The 13,345-nt window shown below is 36.7% G+C and overlaps 1 protein-coding gene across 1 annotated transcript in view; it reads left to right on the top strand.

Moving 5' to 3' along the window:
- Positions 1–13,345, top strand: part of CDH9 (cadherin 9, type 2 (T1-cadherin)) — a 69,844-nt gene that overhangs the window by 44,380 nt on the left and 12,119 nt on the right. The window contains exons 3-8 of the mRNA XM_009866576.1: positions 487–606; positions 3,191–3,358; positions 7,638–7,825; positions 9,125–9,378; positions 10,702–10,838; positions 12,174–12,295. Of these exons, the coding sequence (XP_009864878.1) occupies positions 487–606; positions 3,191–3,358; positions 7,638–7,825; positions 9,125–9,378; positions 10,702–10,838; positions 12,174–12,295 (989 nt within the window). The remainder of the gene's footprint in view (positions 1–486; positions 607–3,190; positions 3,359–7,637; positions 7,826–9,124; positions 9,379–10,701; positions 10,839–12,173; positions 12,296–13,345) is intronic.

The raw sequence follows: 13,345 nt of genomic DNA, 5'->3' as shown, positions 1-13,345 counted from the left end.
TTTTTTTATTCAGGCTGACTTCAGATATTTGGAGATTGTCTTATAAGCAGAAAACAAGCATGTGGAAATGTGTTCTAGGTTAATTTACTAATTAAACAAACATAAGAATTGTAATGGTGCTTTTCACACAGCAGGTACCTACTTTTCAAATGAACAATTTCAACTGACATCGTGTTATCACCAGAGAAAAATCTTCAAACCTCTTTGATCACCAAAAAATCCTAATGCTTTGTTATTTTTCAAAGACACAAGTTAATCCCTATGAGCGTACTGATGGCATGAATCCTAAGTGATAATGATTTAATTTTAATCATTAGGAAGATGAGACTTTATTTTATTATTTACTTGTGTAGGATAACACTAGATTTGTCCATTGAGTGCTGTTGGATTTTTTTTTTTTTAATCTGAAAGAACTGTAAACTGTGGTTTACAAGAAATGGGTGCTGCCTTAAAATCTGCCGATTCCTTGTTTGGTACCCATTTTAGGTACATCTGTTATTCAAGTGACAGCCACAGATGCTGATGATGCCAACTATGGAAACAGTGCCAAAGTGGTGTACAGCATCCTCCAGGGACAGCCATATTTCTCTGTGGATCCAGAAACAGGTTAGCAAATCATTCAGTCCTACTTTTTGCAACGGCAGGGACAGGATGCAGGGACTTTTTTTTGCTTGTATTTAAATATTGCCACAGGCCTACAGCATCACAGGACTTCATGTAGGCTGATCTAGTTGAGAGGCGTCCCTGCCCACAACAGGGAGGTTGGACTAGATGATCTCTAAGGTCCCTTCCAGCCTAGGCCATTCTATGATTCTATGATGTGAGCCTGAGGCACTTCCGCTAAATGGAAACTGGAATCACAATTAAAGTATGCCTTTGTTGTTGTTGTTGTTAAAATATTAGAGCAGAAGAAGAATTGCTTTATTTGGTATGAATAAGACTTCTGGATGATGACTGTTAACTGTCAAGGTCAACAGCTCAGGAAGAGTGTAGAATACTACAAAGAGTCCAAAGAATCATGAAAGTATTAAAGTTTATTTTACACCAATTTCTGGGGATTTCATCTGTTTCTCTTTAAGAAAAGAAAAAAGGAGCTGGACATTTTCAGACTATAAGGTAAAAATAGAAAAAATGCCCAAAATAAATTAATTATTTATAAAAGTTTGTGATAGATTATTGACAATCTTTAACTCAAGATGCTTATTGAAACTGTATCAGAATCAAAGCAAGAAGTGTTAATGCTTTTAAGTAATAAAGAATGAATGGAAACTTTTTCACTGCTATGCAGGAAGTCAGATAAGAGACAGACAAAAAGAAGAAAAATTTGTGTGAACATTGGATGCCTATAAACCAGACTTGGGGTTCAAAAAAGACACAAAAAACAACACCCTTCACCCCCATCAGATACCTAATCCTAAAGCAAGTAACATTTAGCAGGCATTGCACTAGCTTGTTCCTGCATGTTATCAAAATTGTTCAGGTTTGAGAATCCAGAATTTGAGTGTGATTGTGCCCCAAATCCCTGAAGTTACTAATACATTGGGCTAATTTCCTTTTGAAACAATTTCTTTTCTCAATACAGCAAAGGCGTTATATCAAAAAGATAACAAGAATCACACAAGTACAGTTTTAAAAGGGAGTAAAATGATTTTGCCTAGGATTAAAGGGGATTTTTTTCCACTTTTTCTGCTCTCTTTCATTTTTCTCTTTTCTCCAGTTCCCTACTCCGAACATCTTTACCAGACACAAGTAGGGAAATAGGACCAATACCACATGGTCATTAGCTGATGGCAGCAGGTAGGGATTTTTTTCCACTTTTTCTGCTCTCTTTCGTTTTTCTCTTTTCTCCAGTTCCCTACTCTGAACATCTTTACCAGACACAAGCAGGGAAATAGGACCAATACTACATGGTCATTAGCTGATGGCAGCAGGTGGGCAGGCAGGCAGATGGTTTGCAGGAGATGCGGGCTCTCATCTTTAGTTCTGGGATTATCTTTCATTTTTATCCAATCTGAATATTAACAAGCCTAGGTATGGTAATCATAATCTGATCATCCTGGATCAAATGTAAATGCCATAACCACTAGATTACAGAGGTCCTCCACTAGATTATAAAGGTTTTTTTTTTTGTTTCACTCTTTTTCTAGGAGTAGGAGTTTTACTGCATTAGTTGTGGTTTGTTTTTTTTTTTACTGTAATAGAACAGTTTCCACATCAATCCAAGCTTGTAATGAAAGCTGCCTTCTGAAAAGGGAAAGGCAAGGGTGTGAATCCTTCAATCAAAAGAGGATGTTGTATTTAAATTCTCCCACTTAACAAGGAAAAACTCTCATCATTTCAACCTGGCAAAGCCACCACTCTTCTAACTACAAGAAAAAAAAAAGCTTTGCTTGTTTTTTTTTTGCTTAGTTTTCTAAAAATTAACATGTGTGTGTGCATTTTAATAAAAGTTTTTTGGGGCTCTGGATCCCAAGAGGATTGAGGTCACACTTCAATGTTCAGGCAAAGTTTTTTGGGGCTCTGGATCCCAAGAGGACTGAGGCCACACTTCAATGTTCAGGTTCTGGGATTTTTCGTTTTCTCACCCGAGGTCCCTACTCTATGCGCTGTAAAAGAGCCTGAGACATCTCAAATACATTTATGAAATTCTTGAGATTGGATATCCAAAAAAGGTCTTCCAACACTAATTCTACAGTCTCATCCAATTCTTATATTAGCTATAGCCCTAGATGACTTACAGGGGTCATCAGAAGGCATCTATTACAGCCTAAAATAATGAATCCAGAGCATGTTAGAGTACAGCCTTATGTTGTAATATCAAAACCTCACCAGGGCTAAAGATTACATAACGCATTAAAATAATAACTGGGTATAGAAGCTGAAAAGTCTCATTAATTCAACAAATATATTTATATTTTTGTCATTGAAAGGATAATCAGACTGATTTAGCACCTCACAAGCAATTAATTAAGTCTCTGTTACATGTATTTCTCTTTTTTTCTAAAAATCACATTAAGCTAGCCATAGATTGATAGGTTTATTGCAGTATACCTTGTTTTGTTATGGATTGTTATGGATTAACATCTGCACAGTGTATTTTACAAGAATTCAATTAAAATCCCTGGGATTAAAGTCGGTGATGCTTCTTCTCCTTCACATTGCTGTCTGTTCCTTTTCTCTCTTCTCCAAGGCATAATCAAGACTGCTCTACCAGACATGAGCAGAGAAAACAGGGAACAGTATCAAGTGGTCATCCAGGCCAAAGACATGGGAGGCCAGATGGGAGGACTATCAGGGACCACCACCGTGAACATCACTCTGACGGATGTCAACGACAACCCGCCTCGCTTCCCCCAGAGTATGGAGCACCTAATAGTTCTGCTGTTTTCTGAAGAACCTCTCTAAAATCAGCTGCTTCACTGTCACCATCTGGGATCTTCTTTTTTTTCTACCTTTTTTTTTAATATAGATACTAGTCCAATGCTGGGTCTGCTGATGTTGCAGCATCATTAAGGCAAATGGGCATCTCTGCCTCCATTTTTTTAATTGCAAAATATTTCTTGGAATGATAAACTCATTACTTCCCATTCTTACTCTGCTTACAGGAATGTGAGCAGGGACTTGAAAGCCTTTAGAGGAATTTAATTACAAAATATAGGGTTCAGGTTTTGGAGACTTTTAGTTCCAAGCAAATATGTCAGAAAATTTTCTAATGTACCACCTCACAGAGGCAGAGCTGGTGAGATGGTATGCTCTGCTGGAAGTGTCAGCATTTTGTTTAGGTACTTTTAATCTGTGTTCAGCTCCTGACATTGAATGATTTCGATAATCTTGACCAGTTTGACACTTAAGTTTTCTTAAAACATCTCTGTAGAATACAAAATGGTAAACCACAGAAAGCTGCACAATACAGAAAGCTTTACAACAGCATACTAGAAATTCTTTCATCTTAGGCCACTGGTTTAAATCCAATCCTCAATCGTTACAATCACTGTCTGATAGGCTGAAAAGAAATTTACAGCCACAGTTCAGTGCCTGCTGGAAAAACGTACACACTATAAAATTTGAATTGCTTGTTGGCACTGATTAGGGGCCTGACTGGCTCTCTCTACAGATTCACCCAGGACCGAACAAACATAGCTGATTGAGAAAATTCTCTCCTGGACTTGAAGAAAGTGGAAAAGCACTTCAGTACCGTGGCAATAAGTATATTCAGTATAGTACAAACAGGTCACAGAATCACGGAATGTCAGGGGCTGGAAGGGACCTCTAAAGATCATCTAGTCCAGCCCTCCTGCCAGAGCAGGATCACCTACAGTAGATCGCACAGGAATGCGTCCAGGCAGGTTCTGAACGCCTCCAAAGGAGACTCCACAACCTCTCTGGGCAGCCTGTGCCAGTGCTCCGTCACCCTCACAGTGAAAAAGTTTTTCCTAATATTTTTGCAGAATTGCCTATGTTCCAGCTTGTACCCATTGCCCCTTGTCCTGTCATTGGGCGCTGCTGAAAAGAGCCTGGCTCTGTCCTCCTGACACTCCCCCTTGACATATTTATGAGGTCACCCCTCAGCCTCCTCTTCTCCCAGCTAAAGAGACCCAGCTCCTTCAGCCTTTCCTCATAAGGGAAATGTTCCACTTCCTTCATCATCTCTGTGGCTCTGCGCTGGACTCTCTCAAGCAATTCCCTGTCTCTCTTGAGCTGAGGGGCCCAACATAGAAGAGCTTTTGGAAAATACTAGAAAACTCTGACAGTGTGGAACAAAGTATTCTTGAAATCGCATATAATATTTTTTATCTCTATTCATGATAACAGATTGCTTTTTAAAAAAGAGAAGGGAGGGGAAGCCCTGCAGTCTTCATAAAGAAAATATAATTTGAATTCCGACTCAGAGTTTACTTGCTGAGAATCAGATTCGCATGGCAAACTCAAACAGTTATTTTTAACCAATCTTCCCGTTTGACTTCAGGAGGAGATAAAGCATATATAGCATGATATGGCCTATAATATTTTGACAAATAGAAATTCTCAAACCTAAACTAGAATGCAGTGTAGCACATTGCATTGTTAGCTTAATTCCTGAACTAAATTAAATTAATTAAATTAAATTTAAAAAGAATCAGGAATGCATAGAACTGCAAAATAACTTAGGGTTTTCATTCTCCTTAGTCTTTGTTCCTTATGATGCTCTTTCAAGATTAGCTGAAGCCTGAAGTCTATGGAAATTCTTCTGATTATTTCAGTAAGCTTTGGGTTTGGTACTTCATCATAGAGAAATTTACACAACTTGATGCCTTATAAAACATTTGCTGTAGCTTTGTACTTTGAACATCACTGAAACACATTGGCTTGCCTATAGAAGACTGGCTGTTGGATCTATTCAATGGTGCAATTTCCATTTTACTGACAACCCTTCCCTTTCATTTTCCTTCTCCTCAGCAGGGTGGTTTTCAACACTTGCTAGGAAATCAGAGAGAAACATCTGCAGGTTTTTTAGTTTCTTCTTAGATAGTTATGAAGAGTGGCATACCTTCAAAGAACTATCTAGTTCTGGAAGTCTGCTTCTTCCAAAAAAACCTGTATCTTCCATTTTCTCTTATGTGAGGCAACAATAACTGAAAATGTGGCACAAAGCAGAGGCTGAATTGCAAATGCTAGCAACAGGAGTTAGTGTCAACGTATCGAAGAGCTGAAGATTGATTTCCTAGAGGAACAGAAGAAAGGAAAATAGTAGAGTGCACTGTGAATTACTGGTTGTTCAGACTGCATTAAGAAACACCTATTCTGTTTTGTTTTGTTTTTTGAAAGGAAACCTGGACAGTTAAAAGACATAGGTCTAAACTGAATTTTAACTGCACCATAACAAGAGACTTACACATTTAGAATTCAACTGTACTCTAAATTAACCATGTCACACACTGAAAACATCTCGCACTCACACAGCATAAAAAACTAAGGGACAATTTCAGATGCAAAAGCAGTCAATGGAGTTTTTTATTCTGGAATAAGTCATAAGTAGCATGATTAAATCTGTTATAGTATTTCTGGCTCACCTGCCAAACCCTTGAATTTGAGCAAGCCTTCAAATTTAGGGTTTAGGTGCCAGGAATCCTAACTTTCATCCCATTTTCAGCCTGGTTTAAGGGAATAATATGCATTTTAGTCTGTGTGGATTGCAGCCAAAAAGTCTACTGCTGAGTTTTCACTTACAGCCTTGAATTTGTAGCAGCAAATACAATTTAGCATCAAGCATTAGCTTCCATTTTTTTACACATCTATAAAAATATAAGGTATTTAAAGTAACGCTCTTTCGTACTTAGTCTCTACAACTGGAGATGGAAACTCATTCAGCATACAGACCTTTGGTATATTTCTTGTACTTAAAAGGAACCTTCAGCACCTATAAGTGTTGTAAAAGAAAGCAAAGGGTATACTAATATAGGAAATGGGCTAGTTGCAAGAGATACTTAACTGTACTTCACTACAAGTCAATATAATTTATACAGGTTCTTACTGGACTTTTCAGATGCGGATTGTGCATTTTATCAGGTGCTAACTTTGTCAGATTCTTAAGGTACTTTTCCAATGCTGCTACTATGACACTGAGTAAATTAGTGTTAATTTACATGAGAAAAGAGGTCAAAGGAAACATCAGATTCTGAAGTGTCACATGTAAAATGATGAATGTATCAGACTTTTATTTACATTTTCTTGGTAGCAAATAACTGAAAATACTGTACTAGTGATGAAAGGCCTTCATTGTCTAGTTCTGACTGGTCAAGAAAAACATCTGATTAATAGTTTCTCTGCAACAGTATGTCTTTGTAATTAGATTTTTATTGCAAATGTTGTCAGAAAATACATACACCTTCACTTCTCATACCTACTCTTCACAGGCAAGATTAAAATGTCTGCATAATCAGAAGTAGCAAACCCTGATTATAAAAACATTAAATGAAACCAACCATTGAAAGAGCACAAAAAGTATATGCAGAGTAAATTAAAGAAAATCTGAATGTATCTGCATTTCAATTAACTATAGCAATTAACATGAACATGTATCCAAATGCTCTTCACCATGACTCTTTTGTATGTATTACCTATAACAGATGAATGAATTACTTTCAAACAGAACACCTACAAATCTTGAATATATTTTTCAAAAGAATTAAAAAAAGCCTATTCTATTTTAGTCTTTTTCCAAAATCCACACTGTCTTCTACAACTCTTGTGCCTCAAGAAAACAAAATAAAAAACCTTACTCCTTCTAAATATATCTGGGAGAGTTTCTACAAAGCCAAGAGAAAAAAATATATATATACATTGTTAAATAATCAAAGTTAAAACTGCTACCTTCTTGTTAAAGCTTCTCTGCTCCTTATAACTGAAGGGGGAAAAAATGAAAAAAAAAATTAAAAGCACAGTACTAAATGGCTTTGAAGAATCACTTGAAATTTTTATGACAGTTTGTCAAACAACTCCAAAGCCTGTTTTAAAGTTTAGTATGATGACTAAGAGTATTTTTCTTATAGTGCTTCAAGATTCAAGTTACTTAAAAAATCCATGTGAAATTGAAGATGTTTATTATTCAGAAGAACAAAACTTCTCAAACCAATAAATGCTTGATTTCATTCTTCCAGGCACCTACCAGTTCAGCTCCCCTGAGTCTGCACAACCCGGGACTCCTCTTGGCAGAATTAAAGCCAATGACCCCGACGTGGGTGAAAATGCAGAGATTGAGTATAGCATCTCCAGTGGGGATGGATCAGACATGTTTGATATCGTCACTGACAAGGACACACAGGAAGGCATTATAACTGTCAAAAAGGTTTATTTATTTCTCCCTGTCTTTTATATGTGCTTAGCTTTCCAGGTATACGGTTATTTTTCATTTTCCAGGGGAAGGGAGGATAGATCTCACAAGGGGTCAGGCTGCCAAGGAGTTGTTGTATTAGTTTTGTTCTTCTCTTTCTTCAGCAGATATCTGTTATTTTCGAGTCTCGAGGGAAATTTACTGGCATGTCACTTCACAAAAAGCAATATTTCAGTGGCTGCTGTCTGTCCAATATATATACTCTCACACACAGTACTTTCAAATTAGGGCTGTGAAAACCTGGAGGGGTTCAGCTCACAGTGGAGTTTGTCAGCTCAACACTGCTCACAGGGGTTGAAGGCCCACCTTAAGCTTGATGGACTTACACCTCCAAGGCTAAACTGTCCCTCTCTAATCTGTCCAACAATCAGGTATCTCCAGTACCTAAAACCTGTCTTAGTTTAAGTCTAGCTCTGGTGAAACTTAAGTTGTTACATATTGGGTCAGTGAAGTCCAAAGAGTAAAGGAATGGGCAGAAATTTAATTCAAAACACCATCTCTGACAGATTTATTAGTTGCTTTTTAGTGTTCAGACTGTTAAACTCTGAAAGCTATTTCCAGTTCTATTCTTACCAAACATACCAGAACAATTAATTGATATTTACGTATATGTAAAGTATAGATCTATACACATGTATTTGGAAACGTATGTATATTTATGTATATGCATGCATGTATATATGTGTACATATGAGCATATATATACATATATGGATATGCATAATACAAATGTCATATAAATCAGAAATCAGACTTCATGGTTTTCTTTTCCCTCTGGAACTTGGAGGCCAGGGACAGGCCTTAGTTGCTTCTGATTTAAAATAGGCAAAGGTAGATGGTAATACGTGAGGTGTAAGAAAAAAGGAAACAGGACAGAGAGCATTCAAGAATTGGGAAAATTGCTCTTGTTCCTACCAATGAGATGACACAAATAAGACCTTTAGCAACTCCTACCTGTGGATTGAGTCCAACTTCCTTGTAACTTTTCCTCTTTATTTTTCTATAAATTGACCCCTCCTGGTTTTCCAGGAATCTGAACAAATAGTAGGCAGAGGGATCATAATTGCACTGCTGACCTATAATACTCCTTATTTTTCTTACACCTAGAACAAGTCCTAATATATTCTACCATTTGAAGGTGCATTAGATTTTAGACCTGTTGCTCTTATAAATGCCTAATTCAGTATTATAAAACTGAATCATATTTCCTTTAAAGTGACACATTTTTCTTTATTATTATTATTTGCTCCCCAGCGTCTTGATTTTGAAAACAAGATGTTGTACACGTTAAGAGTGGAAGCATCCAACATTCATCCTGACCCTCGTTTTCTTCAGTTGGGGCCTTTCAAAGACACAGCTTTAGTCAAAATTTCAGTGGAAGATGTAGATGAACCTCCAGTGTTCAGCAGACCCTGGTATTTAATAGATGTAGATGAAGATGCCAAGGAAGGAAGCATTATTGGGCAGGTTGTGGCCCAAGATCCGGATACAAGGAAGAATGCAATAAAGTAAGCCATTACACAATATAAAGTGCTTTAGATGTGGATCAACTCTCACGCCCAAAGAGTGATGAGAGTGCAGTGTAATAGGGAGCCACTTGAGTAATTAAGCACATAGGGGCTACTGAACAGTGTCAGGCAGAGAAATGTCTATGGGAGCTTGTGAAGGCAAACACAGTTAGGAGTGCACAGTATGCTTCTGAAGGACTGCCTACAGGCTGTCCAGGTAAAAATAAAGGAGAGGTCAGCATTGAACTGGCATCATGTTCTAGTACTTCCACTAAACACTTCATAAGATGATGCTTTTATACCATGTTTCCAGCAGCAAACTCATGTAAAATACTCAAAATGAGGTATTTCTGTGCTCCCTTTTGGTTGATAGCAGTCAGCCTGCTGCACCTTCATAATCCCCCAGGCACAATGCACTCTACCACGTTTCATAGCTTAACTGTTTAATGATCACATTATATAAAATACGAAATGATTGTGAGAAAGTCAACAGTTAGAGGTAAGAGTTCTATGCTGTGAAATTGCTGTAACTGTTAGCCATCTGCTATTACTATCTCCAGTGATGAACACAGCATTGAAATTTGTGTATTTACCATGTAACTGATTAGGAAATCTGATTTCTACATTTCTGAACAAGACCATTATGTCCTGCAGCAGCACAGTTTGAGGTAAGAGGTGTGAAAGGAGGAAGAAAATAAAATATTTTAAAGTAATCTACATATGAAATCTCAGTTCAAGGTGATAGTATCTGGTAATTACTAGAATAATTTAAAAATACTTGTAAACTAAGTTTTTCCTTGCTGAAAAAACAAAGCAAAAGCAAGTGACATAAATGATTTTAAGAACCTTCACCTTAAGTAACAACTAATCCAAATGTTTTTCTGGTGATTTTGATGGTCCTTGTGACATCTCAAAAACATCTTGTTATAAATTGATACTTAATTGTATCTACAATAGGTATCCTTTGATAACTGAGTTCTCCAAGAATAAAATAATTTGAAAAAACATTATCTAAGAATATTTGCTTTTAGTTGTTCATGCAGTATGCACTTTATAAGCTAAAATGTAATTCAAATATCAGTGTAGCAAACTGCCTACACAAATAGTTTGCTCTCCATTCTGCTCACTAGTCTTAAAAATGATTTCTCAGTGTTTGTAATATGCTGCTCTCCTCAGGCAGCTACAGGAAAGCTTAGGTTAATTGTAAAGAAAACAGTCTTGATTAACCACAGTTCAAATTAGAAAACTTTGAGAGGTGGCTGTGAGCTAAACTATGGACTGTAACAGGAGACAGTGATGCTCACTTGTACTGTATCTTGACAGATATTCTGTGGATCGACACACTGACCTTGACAGAATATTCAACATCTATTCAGGAAATGGATCCTTATTCATCTCAAAGCCACTTGACCGGGAAGAAACTCCCTGGCACAACATCACTGTCATAGCAACTGAAATCAGTAAGTCAGAGATAATTTATCTTAGAAGAACATTAGAGCTGAGAAAACACTGAAATTCTACACTATCTATGATTTATCTTGTTTCATTAGTTTTGCCCTTATTCCAGTATTACCAGTAGACAGAGTATGTTTAAATGCACATGTAGAAGTTCCATTGACTACCTTAAGATTGTCTTTGCCTATTTATGAAAAGATAATTTGGAATTCCCAGGCTGAGCAAAACCATCTACAGTATATATTAGACAAATTAATTGGTTCCCTGAGAATTCCCAGTGAATAATGTGGTGCAGGTGTGATGTGCTGGCTTTACCCTAAGCTAAGTCTCTGGGAAATACTTGAAAAAAAGACGTCCATGACAGGCAAATAACACAATGTCAGAACAACCACTGTAAACAGGGGAAGAATTTATGCTTTACTTCAGCTGCTTTAACTTAGCTTAGGAAACAGCTTCATCTGAAGCCAAGACTAGAGGAAATTCTGCAAACTCTACCCTTAAGTCTTTCACCTGGATTCTCTCCTGTTCTGTTGGACCCTTTCGGATCTGGATGTCTCTTGCCTTCCCAGCCAGTTGATAATGGTCATGGGAAGGGAAACAGAGACACTCATTTTAGGGGACAACTTTTCTCCGTTCCTTCATTCTCCCTATAGATTTCCCAGGAGTCTATGGGTTAACAGTCTGAGAATTGGGCAATATGGAGAGATGAATTACATCCCCACTTTCAGAAAGATTGATACTATTTCCTCATAAATGCTTTTTAACTGTTCAGTCAAATACAGTCTCCATTTTCAGTATGTGTACTGTGAGACTCAGCTCCAGCAACAAATTGACCTTGGAGTTCAAGTTTGTGAAGGTCAATTGATGATAGCATCTACATATCTCATTTTTGGGTCTTTTTGGTTTTTTTTTTTTTACTTTTTAGACAAAAAGAACAACTTTGGGGATTTTTTTGGGGGTGGTAGTGGTGTTGACTGACACTGTTTAACTGCTTTAGTTACTTGAACAAGCAAATGTTCTTGACAGCTTGACCTCAGGAAATAGCTTTTGCAAAGAATCATGTACTGCACTAATGTATGGAATACAAGTCAATAATATCTCTGTGACCTGTTTTTAATGCAAATCAATTTAAGTATGTCTTATATTATTTCAAAATATATATATTATAATAGAACAATGTGTTTCAAATATAAATAGGACTTTTATTCTTACAGAATATACGACAATAGAAAATGAAATGTTGTTTTAGTATAATCAAATCTGTTAGATAATTTCAGGTCTTTTCACAGACACAGACTGTAAATCTTTGTATTATAATATAAATAATTTTCTTGTTTCAGACAATCCTAAACAAAGTAGCCAGATACCTGTCTTCATCCGGATTTTAGACATAAATGATCATGCGCCAGAATTTGCAAAATACTATGAAACTTTTGTTTGCGAAAATGCAAAAGCAGGACAGGTAAATAAATATTTTTGTTACTGAATAACTTGTAATGAAACTATCCTGAAATACCATCATGAAGTCTTCAGCATACATTAATTTGAACAACTGCAAACAAACCCAGCCTCTTTATTCCCTATCTTCCACAGAAACTACCAGCTGATTAAAAAAAGGAGGAGATGAAAGATGCAGGTTTTTACCCCAGTACAATAACATGGCATATAATACAAAATCGTACTTCAGGGTGTTTTTTCATTCCTAGTATTAGAACATATTTTTCAAAACTAGTTATGCATTATACCACAAAAACCTTTATACTGCTTGGTAATTCCATTCTTTCTGGATTTTTTTCAAAGCCTTAGTTAACGTAGCCACACCTTCAAGTACACAGAGTAGTTTCAGTAAATGAGATGTGAAAAATAAACTTTTACAAAAATAAAAGATAATGCACCTGCTTCCAGTATAAGTTAAACTTCACTTTGGAACTGAATTTGGTCAAAGCTCATGTGCATCCCTTTCTAAACTATCTGTAATAATCTAAAAAGACAATAACAAGATTTGTAGAGAAAATAAAGTGATAGGCAGGAACTGAAGGATGCAGACCAACAGGACACGGAGCCAGGATATTACAGAAATCTTAATATTGCTGCTGCTACAACCAACATTTATTTATGTTAATACCAGTCAGCCTTTCAATTTTAAATCCTGTGAAGAAAAGATGTATGTTTTGATGATTTTTAATTCTGAAAGTATTTACCAAAGAACTGGATCTAATAGCAGAAGAGGTACCTCAGGAGTGTCTTTCAAGCACAGGCCTAAGTCCATGTATGACGCTCTTTTCTAGACTGATGCATTTCTGAGTGGAAGAAAAAGCTTTAGATCCCTATTTTTACCAGCACAAATCTAAGCGGATTAATACTCTATCAGAGAGAAGCCAGGATGGAGCTCAAAACTCAGTTTAGGTCTGTCCTTGTGCCTCACCAATTTTATGCTGACAGCATCCAATCAAACTGGCTGACTTCATGGAAAGCATGTAGCATATTTTATTCGTCTTTAGAACACAGTGAC

This window comes from Apaloderma vittatum, unplaced genomic scaffold (assembly GCF_000703405.1).
Source record: "Apaloderma vittatum isolate BGI_N311 unplaced genomic scaffold, ASM70340v1 scaffold6033, whole genome shotgun sequence".
Taxonomy (NCBI): domain Eukaryota; kingdom Metazoa; phylum Chordata; class Aves; order Trogoniformes; family Trogonidae; genus Apaloderma; species Apaloderma vittatum.
This window is presented reverse-complemented; position numbering and strand designations above follow the sequence as displayed.